The sequence below is a fragment of the Gopherus flavomarginatus genome, chromosome 8 (assembly GCF_025201925.1).
Source record: "Gopherus flavomarginatus isolate rGopFla2 chromosome 8, rGopFla2.mat.asm, whole genome shotgun sequence".
Lineage (NCBI taxonomy): Eukaryota > Metazoa > Chordata > Testudines > Testudinidae > Gopherus > Gopherus flavomarginatus.
In genome coordinates this window covers 80741317-80766865 of record NC_066624.1, presented here as the reverse complement: position 1 = coordinate 80766865, position 25549 = coordinate 80741317, and the positions used below count along the sequence as shown (strand labels likewise).

Below are 25549 nucleotides of genomic sequence, written 5' to 3'. Positions count from 1 at the left end.
ACGGGGAAGCAATGCAGGCATCCGAGCTAGGGGGGGCCCACACAGTCCCTCCCAAATATCCCTTCTCAGTAGACACACCCCTCCAGCATCCCCCAACTGTACCCCTCTCGACCTCCACCTGGCAGTGTCCTCTATTTTAGAACTTAAAATATGGTAATTCTACAGGGGCAGGGCAAAAATATGAGAATAGACTAAAAGGCCAGAGAGGCAGAGTTTTCCCCCAAGATGAGTCCAGCTGTGACACTCCCAGACTAGGGCACCCAACGAGAGCATAACAGAGAAACAGGAACTGGGTTGTCATAGGGGTTTCTTTAACTCTCTGCTCCTGGGGGAATCTTTTTTGTTGTCTGTATTGTTACAGACATACTTGCTGACAGTTATTTTGAAATAAATTACCAAAATAATTGAAACTGGCATAGTTATAGAGTGTTATTTTGACAAATAAAATATATAGAATTTTGCAGAATTTTAAAATATTGTGTGCAGAATTTTTTTGGTGCAGAATTCCCCCGGCCCCGGTAGTAGAAACATTATTGCTCTATAGCAGGGGTAGGCAAACTATGGCACACTTGCCGAAGGCGGCACGCGAGCTGGTTTTCAGCAGCACTCACACTGCCTGGGTCCTGACCACTGATCTGGGGGACTCTGCATTTTAATTTAATTTTAAGTGAAGATTCTTAAGCATTTTAAAAACCTCATTTACTTTATATACAACAATAGTTTAGTTATATGTTATAGACTTATAGAAAGAGACCTTCTAAAAACATTAAAATGTATTACTGGCACACAAAATCTTAATTAGAGTGAACAAATGAAGACTCGGCATGCCACTTCTGAAAGGTTGCTGATCCCTGCTCTATAGTATATGAAGAAATAAAAAGTGGCTGAGATTGAACAGAATAGTCTGATTCATCACTGAAGGTAATCTGAAATGCTGTGTGTGACAAAACACTACAGATTATTTTCTCTGTACAATATGCTAAACCAGTAAACAGACCTAAGGAAAAATTATCTTTTGCCCTTTGTTACCATTTGAAATTATTTCATTGTCCCTGTTTTAGGCTTGTCAGTAACAAATTAAACATTTTGAAAGTGTCTAGGAAGATTAAATTAAATCAGGATGGTGTTAAATACTGACTGGTTAATCAAAGATAGTCTTTAAAATGTGAATAATAGTTTAAAATTATGGGGGGAAGAATGGAGGGAATGGTCTCAACCTCTGCTGGGAGGAAGATCATATTGCTTCCTTGAGACTCAAATTAGCAAACCAAGCAAATGGAACATGCAAAGTTGTTCATAAAGACTTCTTAACAGAGCTTTGTTCACCCCTCATTTCCCCACATTTTTTGTTTTTGTTTTTTAAATCTTCAGTACCCTAAAGGGAGAAGCAATTAGGAGGTTCCTTTCAACTGTATTGATTCCTGACGCTGGGCACAATCTTAAAAAATTAATTTACAAACTATAAAATAGAACTGGGTGAAGGCTTTGCTCCAACCTGCTACCCTTTCCTCTCAGGAGTTTCATATGTAAGAAACATTTTGCTTGATAATGATCTAGAAAGTGACCCCAGAGAACTACAGCTTTTATTTTAATTTGAAGGCAGGAGGAAGAAGCAAAAAAGCTAATGCCTATCTGTTCATCATAATTCACGCTTGAGTTATAGATGGTTCTAGATAAATTAAATACAGATTTTAAAAATTCATTGAGCAATGTTATCCTGCAGAACAGAGATACATTCTGAAGTTAAAATTTTTCTTCTGTGATCCAAATGGTGTATTTTTTATGTGCAGTGCAGTTCTCTATTGCCTGCTGTGCATGCAGAGCTTGCACTGATTTTAACTCCATAGTGCATATTGTAATGGAGAATCAGGGTCTGACTCTGCCATCTGATGTATTACTACCTCATATGTGATATATAGGTATAGATATAAAATGAAGTATAATATGTGTGCACATATATAAATTGAGCCCTATGATAAGTGAATTTGTCATGCACTTTTGACTACCTCACCTGATCTCTGCCCCACTCCATTTCCACCAGTACTACTTTAACATTCCGAACACCTAACCAACTTGTTACTTTATGGAATATTAAGTAGGAACATAGGAATAGCCATGCTGGGTCAGACCAATGATCCATCTGGCCCAGTATATTGTCTTCTGACAGTGGCCAGTGCCAGATGCTTCAGAGGGAATGAGCAGAACAGGACAATCACTGAGTGATCCATCCCCTATTGCCCAGTCCCAGTTTTCTGACTATGAATTGCCACTGTGAATGATAAAGATTAGTCATTGATGTGGGGAAAGCAAGTGAGAATGACTCCATAACTTCGTGGTTAGGGAGCTTGTCTTGAATGTAGGACACCTGACTCGAAATTTCTTCAACTTTTCTATTTGCTGACAAATTTTGTGTTCAGTTTGACCTAAACAGAACTTTAAAAAAAAAATTGTCAGAGTTGCCAGCAAACCAAAATATCCATTATTTGCCAGCTCTAGCAGTGTTGTTGCCTTTCTATTCTTCTGTTCAAATAGGGAAAAAAATTGCTCAAGTTCAGCTAGTTTATATGTTTCTTTGTTGGATGAGCTTACAGATGTCTTAAGATCCATTTAACTGTATAGCACATTCTACCTGACATTATTAAGATGCTGAATGTAAGTGCACACGCTAAATTTAGACTTTATGGTCATTATGTGATAATATTTGATGTCCTTTCTGATTATCACAACTATGCTGCTACCCTGGTTACTAAGCTACTATATACTATTAATATTAACAAAATGACTGAGATATTTTGGATTTGATATTGTTTCAGTTATTTCCTATTTTCTTTTTAGAACCCCAACACTTGCTGTTTATTAGTCTGTGATTTATATAACAAAACTGGATATTTTTAGCATTCACTTCACTTATCTCTCTGCCATGGTGCTGAGAAATTGCAGACGTTTTGCAAGCTAATGTAGGGAAATTATAATCTGGAGCATTTTGTGATCTTGTAGTGCGTGTTTGGAGTATACACGTAAATGAGACAAGCAGCTAGGCCATATACTAAATTAAACCACAACTGGTGACAGTATATTGTATTAATAAAGGTGTTTATTGTTCTTATTCTTAAACATTGTTGCCTTTGTGATAACTTTCCTTGGTGCTTTACTAAAAGGTCATGGTCCCTTTTGAAAGAACTTAGAGTGTAGTGCCCAAACATGCAAAGCATTTAAGCACAAGCTTAAGAATTTGCAAGAATAGGGCCTGAATTTGATAAAACAGAACATAAAGATAACGCACAAAAGAAGGGCGTGGAGAAAGGTTAAAACAAATTAAAAAATGGGCCAGATTGTCAGATGGCATAAATTGGTATCGTTCATTCAATTTTAGTCGATCTGTAACAATTTACGGCAGCTGAGGATCTGGTACAATGTCTTTTTGTATGATTCACTTTATAGATATCTGGTATTTCCATAAAGACCCTGAGATAGGGCAAGAGTAGGTAGCACAGGGATTGGAGTGACTGATAAAGGCCAATGTGAAAGAAGTGGACTTGGGGGATGGATTTGAGGGAGGGCAAGGAAGTTGTATGAACAGGAAGAGGGATAAGGTGGGTGAGGTAACATCTTTTATTGGATCAACTGTTGGTGAGAGAGGCAAGCTTTTGAGCTTACACAGAGCTCTTCTTCAGGAAGAACAAGAGGTCAAAGTAAGCTTGAAAGCGTGTCTTACCAATAGAAGTTGGTCTGATAAAAGATATTACTTCACCTAGTTGTCTCTCTAATATTTTGGGATCGACACAGCTACAACAACGCTGCATACAGGAAGAGATATGTCATTTTAAATGTAGGTTGGAGGGAGTAGGAGAAACCAACATGTGAGAGTGGGAGAAGGAGATAAAGGGCAAAGCAAAATGCATGTGGTGAAGTGAGTAGCAATGGGAGATGAGAAATGATAGGCTCTACAGAATTTACTTTAAAAAGAATAAACCATGTAGGGAGGTGCTTGTACCTATTAAGGCACTGATCAGATGTTGTTTTCAGTTTGCCTTACTGAGAAACATTTTAGTTTTTTAAGTGTTATAGTGTGGGCAGCGCTGTTGCTGCTAGCCCACTGGCAGTTACGTCTACACTGAGTAATACCAACGTTACCACCCAAGCAGCTATAAGCAGAATGCAATGACTTACATTCTAATAAGCCATCTGCTCCCTGCCAGTCAGATACCTCCTGTGCTCTTACAGCTCAATAGCCACTCTGGTGGCAATCGGTTAATATTGCCCAGAGCAGTAGCAATGATGCTGCCTGTTGCTAAATCTTATAGAAACTAAAAAAATTGAGAGTAGTACTTTCAAAACATAGGACTGAAGAGTGTGTTTGGGAACTGCTTTTAAATTATCTTATAACTTTTTCATCTGAACAGTTAAAAAATAATTTCACCTACTAGGTTCAGCTATTGTTTTCTTTCTGTAAAATCTATTTCTTCTTCCTTACCCATGACCATCTGTCTTCACCTTCTGTCCCTTCATTATCAGTCCATTTCTTTCTCCTCTCCTGTCTTGGCTCAGTGGTCTCTTCTCTTCTTCTTCTGTTCTCCCTTCTCTTTCTGTGTGGTCCCATTTATGGGCTGCTTCCATGCCTTCATTGTGCAGCAGTCCGCTCTCTACACACTCTTGTTTGTTCTCTTTCCACATGTTGTAATGCTGCCTGCTTCCTAGAACAGTGATGTCTGTTTTAATTCCCTTGGGGACGGAGTGCGAGTGATGGAAGAGTTCTGATACAAAGCTAATCCAATTCTTGCATATGGTCATATAGGGATTTGAGATGTGGGGAAGGCTATGAAAGTAGGGAGTCAAATGAAACAACTTTACTCCCCATTAGATCATCTATCCTGAATTAGTATGGTGGGAATTTGGATTTATGGGAAACCAAGATCAGCCTGCTGCTAGATCCAAAGGAAAAATGGAAATTCAGTTTTGTGGTAGAATAGTATACGCATCTCTGCTGTGTAAAAGTACCTCCGTGAGGTTTAGTAGTTTGTTCTGAAGTAGTGTCCACTTGGTGTTTTCTTAACAATGAAGGACAGTACCTGCTCTGAAGAGCTCACAGTCTAAGGACAGAGATCTGGGAAAAGGAACAAAAATAGATCAAATTGATATGTAAATCAACAAGATTTACTATAGCAGCCCAGAGTCTTTAAAAGAAACTTAAATGTGAACATGGTAAGGGCCTTATGGATAAGATTAGGGAGATCATGACATGCATAGGGGGCAGCATGAAGGAAGGAACAGAGGTCATTGTATCAGAATTTGACATGGGCAAAGGTGGTTGGGATTGATGATCAAATGAATAGAAATGATGAATTTAGAGACAGAATTTTATATGGGTGGAAGGGGACTATGTGTTTGGGACACCAGAGAGGAAGATTTGCCATAATTAAGGGCCTGAATGAGAGAGAGAGCTACATGGACAGAAAGAAATGGATGGATCTTGGATATGTTGAGTAATAAGACTTAGAAATGGTGCAGATGTGTGGGGAAAAAGAGGAAGAGGCGCTCCAGGCTGTTGGCCTGAAGGATGGAGAAGATGGTGTAGTTGACAGTGATAGAAGAGGAACAAATTATATGGCGTAAAAGAGGTAACTGAAGTTGTTGAGCATCAAGTAGTTTTTCCCCAAAATTACTAAAAACATTACTCTAAAGAAACAAGAAATGCTCTTACTATTTGTTTCTCTTATTGCCTGTTCAGAGATGGGACTCCCACTATTTTAGTCTCAGGGATTCTTTTACATACTTTAGGAGAGACCACAATTAAAATCAAGCAAAATAATTACAGTTATTAACCATGACTGTTTTATTTTTAAAGAAAGGAAAAGAAAATATTAAACAAAACAGAACACAAATGCTAAACACCGGTTACTTCACAGAGAAATGTACTGAAAAGATTCTAACTCAAAAACTTTTAACAGAGTGAAATGCCTCGGGGCACTTTTTTTCTTGGTAAATTAAGACCAAGATCTTATTTCCCAAAATTGTTATGAATCCAATCTTAGTATATCGTTGATACCCATCGATAAACAGTTGCAGTTAAAAGAAGGTGAGTCTACAACTGTTTATCGATGTGTTTAAGGGAAGGTGAGTCTTGTTTGGTTTATCAAGGATAACAAATAGTTATAAACGGGCAAAGGTCTTAACTAAATCCTGTGAAATCAAAGAAAATATTTAAATCAGTTTGTAACAGTGTCACATCCACCCACCTCTTGCTAGTGCCTCTTCTAGTCAGGTGTGTCTTCAGTCTTTAAACAGTCCTGGTCCTAGTATTGAGGCGAACCCCCAGGATTTTCTCCCTGGAGGCAATGGTTTCACCCTCTCTGGTCTGTTCTGGCACCAGCTCTCCATCTAAGTCACTAAGCAGTTCAGGTCCCCTTCTGGGGTCTTATAGCTGTCTAATTATAGGCCATTTCCCCAGTGGCATATGGGAGGGAGGACCTGGGCCTGCCCACTAGTCTGGGACCCTAAGAGCAGCAGCTATGTCCTGTTATGCTGTGTCCTGTTAATGAAACTGCTTTCAGTTCCCTTGGCCCATTTTCCACAGCCCCAGCTTTCACCAGAGCTTCACCTTTACTATGTTCAGGCCCAGCAGCCAGCCAGGAACTCTTCCTTACTCCTCTGGTTCCTGCCAGCACTGAGCTGTCTACGGTGCTGCAGTTCCCTTTGGCCAGTGAGGAGCAATTCCCACTATTTCTCTGTTTACCAAAGTTTAGCCCATCTCCTGTCCAGGAATAAATGATTGGGTTAGCAGGTGATACTGTTAATGTCTTAAGTTTCAATAGCATTTTAGTATTCCAGTAAAATCATTACAAGACTTTTTAAATTGAATCCCTGGGCAATACTTTTAGCTACTTCCATCTCACCATGTTGAGGTCTTGATAATGTCACGTGATTGCTTTTTGCTGCTGCTGTATTGCTGATCCCTTTTTCTTCTTAGCTGTTTTCTGTTGCAGCTTGCTTGTAGAGATAGATGGGATGAGCTGTGTTGGATATTGTGAAGTCGAGAAGAGATGTAGAGTGAGTGCTGCTGGAGAATCACTTCCAAGTTTTTATACCCCCTCCTCCAATTTCATGAAATCATAGGAAAACCTCTTTCAGACTTGATTAGATTAGAAATTGATGCTGTCATCTTTCCATTTCTCAGTGTCTTTGTAGGATGGCTTTCATTACACTTTCAGCTCCTGAATAGACATGCTGCTTAATTAATATGCAACATGCTTCTAATTGCCTTTGTTCTTTTATGAGACAAGGTGGGTGAGGTAATATTTTTTATTGGACCACCTTCTGTTGGTGAAAGAGACAAGCTTTCAAAGCTTATACAGAGTTCTTCAGGTCTTTTGTGGCAGGTAAGTCTCAGATAATCTTAGAGTTCTAACTCTTCCTTCATTTAGTCCATTTTCTAAGATATTTCTTCCGTTTCATCAGGATTCAACAGGATTTGAAATTCTGATTTCAAAAAGTATAAACACTTGTTTTCAGTTCTTAAAATAGTATTTACAAATTAATTAATTATTAGAGAAAGTCTTCAGCCTGGAATAGTTGTTTAAAAAGTTGTCCTTTCTTAACTTTTTAAAAGGGTTATTCTTGTTCTTCTGAGTTTGGTGACAAGTTTCTCAAAGTCGCCAAATAATTCCCTAGTTAATATAAATATTCTATTTGTATTAGTTATCAGTATTCTTGTATTAGTAATCATCAAGGTCATTAGATCCTATTTTGGTACACCAAGCATTTTACCATTTCCATAGCAATGGCATTAGAAAATTACATGAAATCTGCATTTAACTATCATATTTGAGATGGTAAGCCCATTTCACAAAGGCTTACCATCTCAACATTTCAGAAAAACAGAGGTGCTTAAAAATATTTCTCAACTATATATGTTTTTCTTAGTTTCAAGAATAAAGATTTTAGAGTGATTTTAAAAGAATCTGTTTTACCACCTGGTTTACAGTTCTGATAATACATCCCTGTGCATGATTGCTTTTGAAGTCAGGGCCTACCTTTCTAAGGTCTATTGTTTGAGATTAAATTGTCTTTTCCAACTGATGTTTTAGTCTAGAGAAGTATCCTGGGCTGTAATAAGACACTGTTTGTCTTTTGACCCAGTGTTCCTTAGTTACGACCTATCATAGCATTAACAACTTGCATCCAAACTTCTTATTAAATATTTATACAAAACAGAAATTTCAATAAACAGTGTGTGACATTGCACTCCATATGTTTTATAGAAATATGCTAATGAGTGTAAATATAATGTAACTGGAATATGCTTTATGCAAAAGATCCCATTGGGAGCTGGGGGTCTCGGTGCTGGAGATAAGTGACTTGCTGAGCAGTTTTTGGTTAAAGTCTGTAGCTTTGGGGGCGTGGACCAGATCTGGGTCTGTGTTGCAGCAAACTAGCATGTCTGGCTCAACAAGGCAGGGTTCTGGAGTCCCAAGCCATCAGAGAAAATGGGCTCAAGAGGTAGTTGGAGCACATCGGATGACAGTCCCAAGGGGGTCTCTGTGACCGAACCTCTCACACAGTGATACTATTTTTTAAAACAGCACATCAAAGCAAACAGTATAGTGAAACTGGAATTTAAAAAGCTGCATTTTAGGGTTTGTATGAATAGATTTGGGTGTAATAAATGTGGTGGTGTATTCCTTGACACTTGAGGAGTTTGTCACATTGAAAGACAACAGAATTCCTAATCATTTCCTTAGCCTAGACATTTCATATAATTCATATAATCATTTCATATAATTAAATAAAAATAAAAACTTAAGATTTTTTTTCTCCAGGCATTATATGTATGAAACTAATGATAAATATCCCCTAAAAATCAGTAAAGGCATAGGCAAGTTTGTATTGATCTAACATAAGAATAAATTATAATAATTTATTAATACTATTTTTGCTTCAGTATGGAGGTCTCTCACCACAAATGGAAAAGATTTTGGAGAGGAGATAAGGAGTTTGGTTCTGGCCATGTTCAGTTTGAAATGACAAGATATCCAAGAGGTGGAATCAGAGGTACAAGCTGAAGTATGAGATTAAATGAAGGACATAGTTTCGACTACCAAATATATTGAGGCTTCTGTTTCAGAGTATCTCCTTAAACAGGCATAATGTACACAATAAATACTTCAAAATAACTGAGAAATTTGATTAGAACTAATCCTAATGGTTTGGTGATGGTTGTAGTGACCTAAAGGAGCAGATCTGTTTTGAGTTGGCTGAGATTCTTATTTATTTCCCACAATTCCTAGAAAACAGATTACTTTTGTTACTGTCACTCTGCTGTTGCTTTTCAAATAAATGGTATCGGAGTCTCAGTGCTACAAAAAATACACAGTATGAAATCCTTTACTCTAAAATCATCCTGGTATATTCTAAAAGGAATGCTGGGGAGTGAAATGTAATGTAGCTGTCAAACAACTGGACGTTGGGATATGATGTATCTTGGATCCATGGCACATCTAGCAGGAAACAAAAGGTACAAATGAACGTAAATAAAAGAAACAATAGTTATGTTGCTTCCTTCCATACACTGAAAAGTAAAACAAGTTTTTTCTCAAAAGCAATAATTGTGCATCAGTATTAGAATTATTGTAAATAAGTGAACTGGCAGAATTTTCTGTAGAAAAACAAGTAATATGATAGCAGCACAGGGTATAAACCCCATGGAGAGTTAGTTTGACCATAACCTTATCGAAATCTTTCCATGTTTTCTAACAACTGAAAACCCCAGTTGCATTAGTTTAAAGCATGCAGAGCTTCATTGCTTCAGTTTACCGTAAATGTAAAAATGTAATCCCTTAGGGCAGTTACAGAAACAACTCTTTTGTGGGTTTCCTGCTGATTGTGCTGACATGCCATGCTTCAGCCAGGACTTTCCAGCCCTCATGCAGGATACAATAATAAAAATGCTTAATATGTGTATAGCGCATTATGCCTTCAAAGTGTTTTATAAAAATTAGCTAATTAATCACCTCTGTCTCACTGTAGTTCAAGAACTTTCTAGAAAACAGTGTTCATTGGGGTCATATTTGTGCCTCATGTGATTGAAGTTTCAGTGCTCAAAGGACACATTAATTGACTTTGTCAGGTTGAGATCGCATATCGGGACAAACTCACGGATCAGTGAAGGTAAATTCACCAGTCCTTTACTGCAGTCCCTGATGGAACACAGTGGAGTTATCAGCTGGATGGTATGCTGAGATGGCACACAGATGCACGTTGGCTGTAGACGGAGAGATTAAAAGACTTTATGTACTGCAAATAGTCCGAAATAAATTATATAGAAACAGAATGCAGAGGCAGATTGCTTTCTACTGCCCTTAGGGAAAATCTCTCCCAAATCTGAGAATAATATTTCAGTGTAGATGGCTTTGAAATTGTTAAGATTTTCCGCAATTCTGCAGAAGAGGCTAGGGCAGAGTTGGTCAGCAACCCATAAACCAGGTTCTGATGGGAATGGTTGCTTCCAGAAATGATGCTTCCAGAAAGGATAAGCCTGACCAGGGGCCTGATAAAGATCCACAAGAGCAGCAAAGAATCCTGTGGCACCTTATAGACTAACACGTTTTGGAGCATGAGCTTTCGTGGGTGAATACCCACTTCCTCAGATGCATGTAATGGAAATATCCAGGGGCAGGTATATATATGTGTGCTAGCAAGCAAGCTGCCCCTGGATATTTCCATTACATGCATCTGAGGAAGTGGGTATTCACCCACGAAAGCTCATGCTCCAAAACGTCTGTTAGTCTATAAGGTGCCACAGGATTCTTTGCTGCTTTTACAGATCCAGACTAACACGCTACCCTCTGATACTTGACACCATGAAAGATCCACAAGTAGATCAACAATGGCAGAGTCTCCCACTAAGATCGGGTCTTCCTTGGGACTAAGGAGGCCTTCAGCATTGAGGGAGTTTGTCTGGAGTGGTTCATGACCAAGAGTGCTAACTTCAGGGGAAACTGTCATAAAGCAGGGCAGATGCCCCAAACTGGTTGTATGTACTGTTACTAGATTTCACCAACCTAATAACAAATATGAACTCCCAAAGTCCTACAGTAGTCTTACAATGGAGTTGCAGACAGTGCCCTTGGACACTCTAGTCTATTTTACCACCTAGGACAACGTGACAAATGGTAATTTACACCAAAGATCACCCAATATTCAGGTTACTTCCAATTCCAAGAGACTAGTCACTTATCCCAGATCAATTTGTACCTTAGATCTCACACCAAAGAGAATGCTTGTAGCCAATCCTGTAATAAACTAACTATAGTTTTATTAACTAGGAAACAGACATAAGAATTATTTACAGGTTAAGGCAAGCATATCTACACAAAGGAATTTCAATCTATGATTTAAAAGGTAACAGTTGTAATAATCTGTCAGTTCGAAGTGTCTTTCGGGGCTAACCCATGCCAAGCAGCATGGGAATCTCTTTCCTTAAGTCTAGGAATCTTTGCCCCTCAGACAGCATGAAAGAGATTGTTTCTCCTTTTCAGGGATTTTTATCCCTTCCACTCCAGCTTCCAGACTGATGGGATTAATTCATGCCTAGGTCTCTCCTTCCTGGAGGGAGTTAGGAATGCAATCAACAGGGTCTCTCTCCTTTGATGCTGCAAAATACCCCATTTGTCTTCAGTGGGCCATCTTGTATGCAGGATAAGTTCTGTACCTTTTATTAATGCTTCATTTCCTGTTTGGTGAGTCACAGAATTACAGAGGTTTACAATGCAAACACTCAATATAACTTTAAACCATGGGCTATAGAGGTTATAAGTGAGATCAATACATGCAGCATCAAGTATTTTATGAAGTCTAAACAATAAACCACATTCTTGTCAACTTAACATCTAATATCTATGTTGATAATGCTAAGTCACAGGTAAACAAGAGTGGTTTCCTGGGGCCTTGGCATGAGCTGGCACCTGGTCTGCCAGCATCACAGAGTTGTGCCATAGAAATTCAACTTACCTTCAGCTAAGGGTTGAAATACTTCAGTGAGGTGCTATGAGGAAGCTTTTACTGCTACTGATGGTGCAATACCTACCAGAAGAGGCAATGGAATCTGGTGACTGGGCTGCTAGAATAGGAATCTGGAGGAGGCCTGGTTTCAATTCCTACCTTAATTGGTGACCTATTGTGTGACCTCAGGCAAGTTGCTTCACCTCCTGTGCTTCAGTTTCCTCATATTTAAGTTGGAGACTATAGTAGGTCCCATTTGTTGTAAGGGCTTTGAAATCTAGAGATGGAAAAATGCTCAATGTCATTTTTTTTCTGTGACTGTCCATCTGACCTATTTTACAAGTACTATATTCCCTTAAAACCAGAAATTGGGATATGCGGGGGGGAGGGAGTAAACAGAACCCCCAAATATAGATCTGGATCCAAGTTCATAGGATGAATCTATCTCAGTGGATACTGAACACCTTGAATTTGGGGAAAGAACAGATTCAGATCCAGATTTCAGATCTCTAGGTTTGGGAGTTCCAAAAGCTATGTTCCTGGTGTGACCCATTATAGAGATTTCTAGTTCTGGCCAGCTTCTACTAAAAAACAAAATAAAAAAAAACTTCCCAGTAAGTTTTTTGTGTCTTAATCAAAAATTGTTGCCAGTATACTGGTTGATTCTATTCTTTGACTGAAACTGTTTGTCATCCTGTACCATAAGTGTGGTTGGTTTCCCAAGAGATTTGGCATGGCATTTTGCTACATATCATGATGTTGAAGAAATGATTAATAAAATTGACTTCAGAGAAACAGATGTGCAGGCTGTGATGGATTCAAGAAAAACAAATATTGATAAGAGGAATACGTTCATCAAGTCTTTGCTTTACCCATAGGTAAAGAACTAGCAAAAATCCTTAGATGGAATTGGAACTACCCTAGAACTGTCATTTTGTGTATTGCCACAAAACTGCAAGAAACAGTGATATTGAGATACATTTGCCCAGACATATTGGTACAGGTGTAAGTACACTGCTAATTTTGCAGGATTTAGTTTATCAGCTGGGTGGTCTAATACTGGATGTTCTGATTTTAATAAGTTTTCAAACCAAAAGAGAACATGATGTATTTATGGTAGGGAAGCAATTTTGCAAATAAAAATAATAGTTGTAAAAAAAGTTTTATGATATATGTAGTGGAATTTTCCTGTTTTCTTAAATTTCTTCTACATTTAACAAGATAAAGGAGATCAGAAGACCTAGATTTCTTTATTTAATCTCTTCTAACACCTTTTCTCCCTTCCACGTAATACATTCTTAGCTCCTGAGTCAATGAAACAAGATTTTGTAATCTGCATGGCAGACTTCGATAGTAAAGAAGACACCTTTTATTTTTTTTCTGAAACAGATCCATACAAATTTAGAAATTAAATCTTTTCTTTAATAAATATTGGTGGTTATCCTGTCCCTGCTTTGCTTGCTGCTAAACTATTCATGCTAGAAATTGCTTTTTATCTTGTTTCATAAAGAGACTGTTGATTTCTTTGGTTTGGCCTTTGGAATGTACCAGATTACACCAAATGTCAGATACTTTTAGAAAACATCCCCAGGAGAGGTTACCATCAGACTTTCCTATGAGGATTACTATGATGAGGTATATGAACGCCACACTAGCCAGGAATAGAGTTAGTGAACTGCTGTGGACTTAGTTGGTCCTGTCCTGCTACACCAGCAATAGATGTTGGACTTAGAGGGAAAGGTTAAAAGGGGAGACTCCAGCTCAACTGGATGCTAACTGAGAGGGACCGATGACCTCCTGCTCTCCATGAGAGGAGCCTAGCTCTGGTCGGAGCTAACTAGAGACTGTTGCCTACCTAAGCCTCCCTGAGGCAACGTAGGCCTTATGTGGGGCTATTGTTTTGATTTGCTACCACAATGTGCCTATTGTTGCTGAATAAGCCTGCTGCAGGTGGTGCCCCACCTGAATATAAAATGCTTTTGTCTTTTCCCCCCAACCAGAGACCCAGCAGTGGATTGTTGCGAGCCCAGGAATTGCAAACTACATAGTTTGAACACAGCTGACACTACTGTTTTATTTACTACCTCTTTGTAAGCCTGTCATCAATGAACCTGTGTTCATTGACCTCAGAATAATGGACCATATTAATCCCTGGTTTTTTTAAGCATCTGAAATAATTGAATTTATATCAGGGATGAATTTAGACCCATAATTATGTATTGTGAAAGCTAAATATTGGAAAAATAAATCCTGTTTTATGGCATTTCTAAAATGCAGAAGTAAATCTTGTGTATGAAGTAATTGACCCAGATGGTTTTTTTTCTCAGTTTGTTTCAGATCCTTGTGCCAGCAACCCTTGTCACCATGGTAACTGCAGCAGTAACGGTGATGGCTACCTCTGTGTTTGTAATGAAGGCTATGAAGGTACAAACTGTGAACGCTCATTTCACAGCCTTCCAGTCTCTGGATGGGAAGAGTCATTGCCACCAAGACAAATCAGGCCAGTATCAGCAACCTTGGAACCTGACATTGTTTTACCCCGTTCAAGAGCAACTGTGACATTACCTACTTGGCAGCCAAAAGCAGGACAAAAAGTTGTCGATCTAAAATGGGATGAAATAGAGGTGAGACCATTTTGTTTAACATTCATACATAAAAAGCTTGTGAATGTCACTTATTATTTAATTATCATTTGTCTATGGACCATAGGCATATATGTAGGAAGATTGAAGATATGATCTCTGCCCTGAATTGTTAATATATAAAATTAGCAAGTAAAACACTTGGAAATGGTTTTAGGCTTAACCATGGCTCTTTTGAAAATAGATGTATGCTTTTTTAGGTTTAATGTATGGGAAATCTTTGAGATATATATATGGTACAATATCTTTTAGTTCTGCCATATTATTAATAAACTAGAAATTCCAAACTTCAAATCAGTTTAAGAAAAGCAAAAGGGTAAAGCATCTACTTTTTAGCATGATTTCCTTCTATTTACACAGTAGTAGTAATCTTTTACATTTATATAGCAAAGGAGCCTGCATTGCTTGGAAGTTATATAGTCCCATAGTGCTACTGCAGTGAAGCCACCTTTTAAGTAGAAGATTGCATGCTTGGTGACAAACATATCACACAGCATGCTTCATAACAGTAGGAGTCTGGAATATGGGAGAGAAATCTTGAGCAAGTATATTGAGAAGTTGGGTTTGCTTTTTTTTTTAACCAATTGTATGAAAAGTGCAGAGGTTTTTTTAATGGCTACTCAACATCTCTGTTTTTATTAAGCTCTCATTTGAAAGACACAATATATTGCAAGAAATGCAGTTAGTTATTCTAGAAAAATAAACCCTGTATACACTCTGCTGGGATTTGAACCTGTGGTTCCAGGAAGTTTTATTTTGTACGAAGGTAGCCACTGGTTACAACACACACTATTAAAAATGTCACATTCTTCGAATCTGTCAAGGTCACATTCACATATAGTTTTTGAGTCATAGCTCAATTGTGTGCAATACCATTCATGAAGTCCCCACGGAAACTGTGTGTTTCTAGTCTTTCCAGCTCTGCTGCTGTCTCAAGTTCCATCTTCACTTTTTGTAACTCTACTTTGAGCACAGCAGGCTAGTCTGTGATTGAAAATGTTGTAGATTTGTTTGCCTCTTTGCAGATATGCTTTGTGATATTCTTACGTGGAAGAGAAGTGTATATTTTATGGGTTCCTATCTGGGCCAGAAGTTGCAAGAATTCTGTTTATTATTTTGCAACAGTAAATGCTTTCTGACTCTTCTGTATCTAATAATACATTCTGAGAAATGTATTATATTTTCAGATCTGTTTCCACACTGATAGGGAAACTGATCAAAAGAATCTCAGATCTGTCAGTGAATTCTGCAGATTATCCAGTAGACTTCTAGAATGATAGTGGGAATATATATTTAATATTTTCAGAGAATACAAATGCTCAGTACCTACAGCTAGGAAATGTATGTAATAGCTGCTCTGACAATATACTGTACTGTATATCACGTGCTATAAATAGTTTTCCTGAATTGTATATACCTTTAGCGATGAAAATTTTGCATCCGTACATAGCCAAAAAGTGCATATGCATTTTTCTTCTTAATTTACATTTAATGCATGTCACAGATACAGTGATGACCTCCTGACTGATCAGCATGCCGCACGTTGCAGTTTGGATCTTTTCAACCTAAGTCAAAATGAACTAGTTATATTGCCTCTGAATTACCTTAATTTAAGTTTTTACTTTTTCCATAGCTAAGTGTTGAGTCCCTGTCATGGCGTGTTTTGAAGCTGGTAATGTTTGGAAACCAATTCTGGTCACCCTGTTCAAGAAAAATGAGTTTAAACTGAACAGGTCCAGAAAATAGCTACTAGGATGATTAGAAAAATTGAGGTCCTATCTTATGAGAGGAGACTAGAAGAGCTTGGCTTATTTAGTCTTACAAAAGAAGACTGAGAGAGGATATGATTACTCTGTATAAATACATGTGTGTGTGTGGGTAAAATACCAGGGAGGGTGAAGAGCAATTTAAGCAAAAGGACAATGTTGGCACAAGAATAAGTGGATATAAACTGGCAATGAACAAATTCAGGCTGGAAACTAAAAGAAGGTTTCTAATCAAAGGAGTGAGTTTCTGGAACAACCTCCCAATAGAAGTTGTGGGGGCAAACAACTTAATTAGTTTGAAGAGAGAGCTGGACAAATTTATGACTGGGGTTACTTGTGATGGTGGGGAGGGAGGGGCAAGGCTCAGAAGCACTGGGCTCATTCCCGGTTTATGTCTTATGTTCTAAAGCTCATGCATCAAGGTTTCAGCCAGCCACTAACAAGGGTCAGGAAGGGATTTTACTTAGCAAGGAAGGAGTTAGTCCTTTTTCCTTGGGAGAAAGTGAATTTGTTTTGGTCTGCTTTTTGGTGGATTGTTTGCTGTTTGTATTTTGCATAGCCTTTTTGGGGGCTGCATATTGTGACTGAGCTGGAGGCCTCCCAGATGCACTGGAGATGTTCTGTCTTTGGTCACTGATGGACAGATAATTGCCAAGCCTTATTGAGGGGGCAGGACTGACCTAGGCAAAAGGCTTATAAACCAGTGAACAGAGGAGGATAGCAAGCAGGGGAGTTTGTGTGGGAGTTTGTAGGAGGGAGTTTGGGGGATTTTTATCCTTTCATTTTTAAGACTAGGAAGCGAAGACAATGATGACTACTGAGGTAGCACTAGAGGTGACCTGAGCAGGGCCGGCTTTAGCAAGTGCGGGGCCCAATTCGAACAGTTTCAACAGGGCCCCTGCAGGGATGACTAAAAAAAAAAACACGTACAAAATCACGTGGGGCTTCTACTCCCCGGGCGGCGCTCCTACTCTTCGGCGGCAGGTCCTTCACTCGCTTTGGGTCTTCGGTGGCACTGAAAGACGTGCTGCCAAAGACCTGGAGCGAGTGAAGGACCCACCGCCGAAGACCCGGAGCTCCGCCAGGTGAGTATAAATTAAAAAGGAGCCTCTAGTCAGAGAAGAGATTCTTGGCCACTTGCCCCCCGCCCGCCCCGGCAGCCCTGCCACTGGGCGCGGGGCCCGATTCGGGGGAATTGGTGGAATTAGCCTAAAGCCGGCCCTGGACCTGAGGAAGAGAGGAGACAAAGATGATGACTGGACGCAGAAGCTGCAGGATGTATATTATTCTGACAGAAGCTACTTATGTATGAAATGTCACCGGAGAGAGCTCATGGAAGAGAAGATCTGAGGCCTAGAGATGTATCTGGAGATAATGCACATACAGCTCAAGATTTGCTGACCTTGCCAAACAAGTGGACATAGAGGGCAGACCACTAGATGAGGAGCATGACCCATGATGACAAGGCAGAGGAAGAGGCAGGCTAGTTGAGGAGAGAGAGAGTGGAGGGCTGCACTGGAGAATGATGAGGAGAAGCAGGTTGAAGATGAGGTGGCAAGGAAGGAGAGCAAGGAAACCAGTCCCAGCAGAAGAGATGAATGGAGATACTTAGGGATGGAGCCGTAGTAAAGATAAGTATGATATAAAGGGGAGAGCAAGGGATCACAGAAGGAAGAACAGCTGGGAGGGAAACTAGTATTTTAATTAGCTGTACAGGAAACTAGAAATATACTATGTGGTATTATGTATCACCATAAGTATCTATTCATACTAAACCAAAATCATAATACAATAGTAAACCAAATAGAACAGAGCCTTTGTTTATCAAGTATTTTCCTTTCCCTAAATAAATAAGGCCCCAATTCAGCAAGGGGTAATGCATGTACAAGTTCCATTGAGTTCACTCACAATGGCCACATCTACAGCTGCAGATGGGAGTGCAGTTTCCAGCTTGCATAGACATACCTGTTCCAGCTTTGATCAAGTTAGTGCACTATAAATAGAAGTGTGGCTGTGTAACACAATGCGAAGTGGTGGCATGGGCTAGCTACCTGAGTTACAAATCTGCCCGGACCAAATTAGTATGTACTTGGTGCAGCTATCCTGTGCTGCTGGTTGCCACTGTGCTGGGTCTACCACAGCTCAAAAAGAGCTAGTGAGAGTGGCTTCACAGGCTGGGAATCATACCCCTAGCTCCAAGCGTAGACATAACTGGTGCATAAAGTTAAGCGTATACATAGCAGATTGGTTCGTAAAACAATAAATATGATTTAGTTCCCTAACATTTTTGTCATAGTTCCATAAAAAAGTATGGTTACAATGCCACCAAAGCCCTCCAGAATTTGGAAATAAATACTAAGGTTGTTTTTGCCCTCCAGGCAAAATGCAAATGAGGTTGGATTGATTTTAGTATCAAGCACTAGGCATAATAAAGCTCAGTGGTGCAGTATTTTTTTGAAGTTCAATAAATGATAACAATTTCATAACCTTTTGTGACTTTTTTCTTAATGAAACAACAGCTGTGGTTGACTGACTTTTAAAATATTTTCATTACAGAGATTCTTTGAGATGTACTCACAAGGTGTAGAAACCAAAATTGGCTAGATATTAACTGTTAATATCCTGGACAAACCTTGTGGAATTAAGATAAACGTCATTGCATTAAATTAAACTTCATTGGATATGGGTCCATTGTATTAAAATACAATTGTGTATGTGTTATGGAGTTGTATGTAGCTTCTCTAGTAGGAGGAAGGTGCTAATGTAATTCCTCCATTATCAGCCATTTGAACCTATTCCCTTGGAGAGGTGCACATATACTAGTTCAAAACGGACTCTCCAGAGACCAACAAACAAAGAAGGGGTTTTTGGATGAATAGCCTCATTCATTAAACTGGACCAGGGCCTTCTTTCTTGTCCATCAAACAGACAGGACTCCTGATCCACAGAGGGCCCCAATTGAGAGAGAAGGATTGGAAGGACTTGGCTTACTGGGGCCCATAAAATGGGTTACTAGTTCTGAACGGAGACTGTTATGAACTTGTGACCATAGAAGAGACTCCCTTTGTGAGGCATTGAAAGACTGTTCTTGTCAGAGCACATGTTAGAATTGGGGTGATCTCTTGATCTCTGGTAAGCTTACTAGCATGCATGTAGATTTTTTTATTGTTTTTAATGATTTCTCTGTTATGCTAGGACTAAAATAGGCTTGCACTGAAAATGCTGTGTGGTATCTAGAACCATGGGAAGGCAGACTGCTAACCATGTCTGAAGAGAAAGCAAGTAGATGTGCCTGGGCAGCCTGACTCTGCTGGGAATACCACAGTGAAGGCAGGGAACTGTGCAGCCTGGAAATGCCCCAGTCAGAAGGGAATGAGATGTGGGTCTCCGCACAAGAAAGGCAATGCCTGGGGAGCTGGACACCTTGTTGGATCACTGAGTTTTCCTGAACTGTGACAACCCCTATTTGGGTCATCTGCAAGGATTGAAATAGGACCTTTATTCTTCCATTTCTTTGTGCTGACATGGTACATGTGATACTGGATCAAAATAGTTCTGTATATCTTCTGCATCCTCTGATGCTCTCAGAAATCAAGGGAGACTAAAGGGAAGATGTATTCTATTAAGATTATATTTTCCTGTGACTTGTGTAATATCACCAGATCTCTTCTCTGCCACACCATGGCTCTGGGCTTTACATATAAACACTATTTCCAGAGGCAACTTGGCTCAGACATCTTTGAACAAGGTAAAGCTCTTCAGTGAGCCACTTTTTTAAAATAACAAAACAAAATATCCTTAAGGACTCCCCAGACCCAAATAAAATTATGCTTAACCATACGTTGTCATAAGACACTCAAGGGAGTTTCAGTTAATTTTGCCACAACTACAACTTCTAGCTGTATCAGAACCACAGCTCTCTTAAACCCTTTCAGTCCACTGGGGTGAGGAAATCCTTCCACATCAACTAGAGAGGACATTGCTGAGGGGGATTCTCTCAAGACAGTGAAGCCCTGTTAGTCCAGACCCACCTTACTTTTAGTGCCTGGATTGGTTTCAGTACTTTCTTCTCAATGTGATCTGTTACTGCGTCCAGCAAGTATCAAAATTCTTAAACAAGGTTTCTCATAGTTTTTCAAGAACCACTCCATCTTGAAACTTTTGTCTCCTTTTAAGGCTGAATGAAAAGACAAGGCTTTGTGAGCTGTATAGTGAACAACCTTTTCTCTGGAGCAGTTCTCAACTTTTTACATTCAGCAATCTAATGTTACAGCAGAGAAACATTTTGGGACTCCTCTCCAACCTAGTCATAAAGTATAGGGATGTGGTAGCAACCTCCATGTTGAGAACTTATGCCATAGATCCATGATTCCAGTCCCATCAAAAGAGAGAGGGTTTAGTGTGCTTCATGGTGATTTAAATAGATCTGAATGATCTTGTCTGACTCTGGATTTGTCTGTCTTCATGTGCAAAACTGATTTCATGACGGAGGTCATAGCTTTACTGATCCAAGAAATATAGCCCTCTCCCAAATGCATCCCAACTGCCATGGATGTCTATGCTTTGCAATCAGGAATGACCATTATCTGATTCAGGAAATGCCCTTCAGTCTGTCACGTGTTCCTTGGGTGTTCTGAAGTTAAAGGTCACCCTGATGGTCATCTTGAGAAGAGAAAGTATCTAGATCTACTACTGACAAGACAATATACTTGTGAAGGTGCAATTGTGCAACATGATAGCTTGCCTCAGTGACTGAGCCATCCAGTACTTGGAACAACATTGATAATACCATGAAGGAAATCCAAGATTTTATTCGTGTAATCTAAAAAGAGGTGCAGAGTCTCAAAATTCTGTATCTGTAGGTGGAATAAATCATATTCTAATTGAGATAATTTTGAAAGTATAGTTGCTAACTCCACCGAGGTTACATTTATTTTGTGAACAGAAAAACAGAGCCATCTGTAATGGAATTTGCAGGGCAGATACTTACTTTCATTCACAAAATGCTGCAAAACTGACACGATTTCTTCATCTGATGCCACCTTTGGACATGGAGTTCTTCAGTCTCCCCCGGTGCTCTTCAGTGAAAACCCTCTCTTAAAAATTTTACTTGGTACTATTAGGTTTGATATTACAATGTTTCTACTCTGTAAACTTTCACCTTTCCTTCTCCATTGTTAGAAGTTGTTTTTTCCTGCTTGTTGCTTCCCAGCAGTTCCAGCTCTGTGAAATAATGGAGGAGTTCCCATGTTGGTTAGAGAACAATATAATTGGGTTCCTTGCCTGTAATTCAGGGGTTCTCAAACTGGGGGTCTGGACCCCTCAGGGGGTCATGAGGGTATTACATGGGGGCTGCGAGTTGTCAGCCTCCACCCCAAACCCAAGCCTCCAGCATTTATAATGGTGTTAAATATATAAAAAAGTGTTTTTAATTTATAATGGGGGTCACACTCAGAGGCTTTCTATGTGAAAGAGGTCACCAGTACAAAAGTTTGAGAACCACTGCTGTAATTCTATCTTCTTTGAATGGGAATTCCTGCTCTGTTTCACCTTGGGTAGTATTCAGCAATTTCTGTATGACGGGATGGCAAGGGTAGTAGATCCTTATCTTCTAGATCTTACAAACCTGTTTTCATTTCTTGCTTCCCCAATCCCATTTTTCCCATGCAGAAAACAGTTTAGCATCTAACTGGCTTTTTCTAGGGGTCCCCCTCCGCCTCCCCCTCTCCTCCCTGCCTCCTCTAGCTCCCCCCCAATTCTTCTTAGCTTTGGCAGTATGGTCTGGGTGAGAAAGGTCATTCAATTTAACCCTGTGCCTGTAGAAGGTGTTACTAGCAGATTGCACTGGTAGGGGAGAAAAGAGAAACCTCTTGTCTGCATAGAGACTTTTAAAAGATGGAAAACTCAGCAGTTCCAAGCCTGATGGAACTGTGGATTTGCATTCACAGAAGACTAAGGAAACTAATTTTATTGAATTAAAAATTAATTAATGTGTAATCCCTTGGAAGGAGATTTGGCAGGGTTAGCATTTACAGAAGCATTCCTGGTAATGTATTCATCTTGGCTGTTGCTGTCCTGCTGGAGGGATATAGGTTTTTTTTGTGAAACTACTGTCATATCACTTTTAAAATGGTATAGCTTTGGCATATGACATTTTTCTCAAGTTAATAATTTTTACAGTATTTGCATTCACCCAATGCCCTTAAAGTAAGTTTTGTCTGAAGTCTAAAACTTTCATTTCCTGGCTTTTATTACCTTGCCGTTCCAGCTGAAAGGTGTATGTCAAAGAGGCTTTTACCTCCATGAGTCAGTTCAGGTGTGTTATGTGAATTCACACTTGCAACTGCATTCTAGATAGTAATTTCCCCCACTATGGTTTGGCAGCAAGACCAGGTGGATCTCATTGCCTGAAGGATAGAAAAGGGAAAGAAAAGCTAGGGGAAAAGACAAGAATAGAGAATCCTTAAGAGCAGCCAGCTCAGGAGGAAACTCAGACATAGGTTTATGTTGTCACTTGTGAATAAAGAAGAGATGCTGAGTTCTGAACAGTAATCAATTGTGTGTGTGTAACGTACTGAGAGTGTTGTCAAAAGTATGCAAACTCACTGCAAACCGCAACGGGATGTTGTGAAAGCTATTATGTCACCAGCAAGGTGCATGCTGGGGCATCATAACAAATAGCTCTCAGGGAAGGATGGATATTTTGGGACTAAATGTACAAAGGAAAAGTGAATGATCACGTGTTAATATGTTCTTAATCTGGATAGTGGGGGAACTCAGCATATGTTGTTACAGGCAATGAAATGTTCATTCTGATTACAGGCGACCTTTAAGATTTAGAGATCAAGGACTGGATGCTCTGAAACTACAAATAGCAAAAGCCCTCTGTTGTAATTCTCCCAGTGACTCCACTGTTTTCCCCCCCCTGGCAAGCACACAGTGGATTTCCTCCCTGCCCCATGTAGGGCCCTTGGAAAAGGACAATGATTAAAATATTTGAAGCAGAAATGTGATTTTTAGTGTATGTATCTCTTTAAAAAAGGAGCTCAGTATCCATTGATTTAGACCCAAACTGTTTGGGTCCATTCGTATTTATGCCTGTTTACAGGTGAGCAGAAGAATACACGTATCCTCATATCAGCATGGACATTCTAAATGCTGCATAACATGTTGAAGAGCTTATTTCCAATCTGATTGAAGAGCATATCTCTGTAAGCAGTTCTTGAGCTTGCTTCAGGGCTTTGTCTGGCTGATGAAGGTTTATGCTTTTTTCTAATGACTATTTTTAAAGAGTTGGTGTGTGCCTTAAGGAGCTGCCTTGCGTAGTTAAAAGGCTGTGTGCTGTTTCTAGTTCAACAGGGAAATATTGGAAAAACATGATACTGCAGTTGTGTTCAGTGGATCTTTTTCCAGTTTCAGCAAGCATAACCGCTTGTCTGCCCTCATGGGAGTGGAACTGAAACGTGTAGGTCATAATCTTTTAATGTCTGCATTTTTAGGAGAAAGCATATCACGTGTCCTTTCAGTTTTACCTTCAGAGAATCCTCAGATGGGACTACAAATTTATTTGATAAAGGAAATAGTGTTGATGTAATATACCTAGACTTCTGTAAGGTATTTAACTTGGTACTGCATGACATTTCGATTAAAAAGCTACAATGATATAAAATTAACATGGCACACATTAAAAGGTGTCTAACTGATTGGTTCTTGGCACCGCTCTATTTAACATTCTTATTAATAACCTGGAAGAAAACATAAAATCATCCTTGATAAAGTTTGCAGATCACACAAATTGGAGGACTGGTAAATAATGAAAGGGACAGATCACTGTTATAGAGCAATCTGGATTGCCTGGTAAACTAGGTACAAGCAAACAAATATGCATTTTTAAAATGGCTAAATGTAAATATTTCTAGGTGTTATACAAAGAAGGTAGGCCATGCTTGCAGGATGGGGAACTCTGTCCTGAGAAGCAGTGACTGAAAAAGATTTGGAGGTCATGGTGGATAAGCAGTTGAACATGAGCTCCCAGTGCAGTGCTGTGGCCAAAAGGGCTAATGTGATTCTTGAATGAATAAATAGGGGAAGAGAGTTTTATTTACTTCTGTATTTGGTACGGGTTTCCACAGTTAAAGAAGGATGTTGCTAAATTGGAGAGGGCTCAGAGAAGAGCTATGTGACTGATTAAAGGATTAGAAAACATGCCTTATAATGATAGACTCTAGGAGCTCAATCTGTTTAGTTTAACAAAGAGAATGTTAAGGGGTGGCCTGATTACAGTTTATAAGTACCTATCTGGGGAACAAATATTTAATAATGGCAATCTAGCAAAGAAAAATATAACATGATCCAATGCCTGGAAGTTGAAGGTAGACTATTCAGACTGGAAATAAGGTGTACATTTTTAACAGTGAGAGTAATTAATCACTGGAAGAGTTTACCAAGGCTCATGGTAGATTCTTCATTACTGAAAATTTTTTAATCAAGATTGGATTTTTTTTTCTCAAAGATGGGCTCCAGAAATTATTTTGGGATATTCTATAGCCTATGTTATACAAGAGGTCGGACTAGATGAGCACAGTGATCCCTTTTGGAATCTATTAATCTGCAAATCTCTTATTAAAATATTTTCCTGCAAGCCCTGTTGTTGCTGTCTTCTTCTAGCTATTGTAGCTTCTTTTGCAGAGCCAGTGATCTATTTATAGACTCATAGACCCATAGACTTTAGGGTCAGAAGGGACCAATATGATCATCTAGTCTGACCTCCTGCACAAAGCAGGCCACAGAACCCTACCCATTTGCATGTTCTGGTTTAGTTTTCTTTGTTAGTATAATGTATTGGTCTAGCAAACCCTGATTCTCAGGTCTTTCAGCTTAGTAGAAAACTCTCCCAGAACCGTATGCAGACATAATTGGAAACTTTAATATATTTCTCCCATTGCTGTGGAAAGGTTCTGTGTAATTTCTCCTGTAATTCTGGCTGCCAAACTGTGATTTTCTGTTTTACTGGTATTTGTCCGAGGACACACTGTTGCTGGCACCATTTTGTTTCTTATCTGTGCTGGGAGGCTGCTGCTTCTCCTTCTATTTTTGTGCTGATATAAATCCCAGATTTTTTTTAAACTGAAATATCAGTTTTCT

The 25549-nt window shown here is 39.2% G+C and overlaps 1 protein-coding gene across 2 annotated transcripts in view; it reads left to right on the top strand.

The window, feature by feature from the left end:
* Positions 1-25549, top strand: part of DNER (delta/notch like EGF repeat containing) — a 289703-nt gene that overhangs the window by 128356 nt on the left and 135798 nt on the right. For both annotated transcript variants that reach the window (XM_050964026.1, XM_050964027.1), the window contains exon 2: positions 14325-14621. In XM_050964026.1, coding sequence (XP_050819983.1) covers positions 14325-14621 — 297 coding nt within the window. The remainder of the gene's footprint in view (positions 1-14324; positions 14622-25549) is intronic.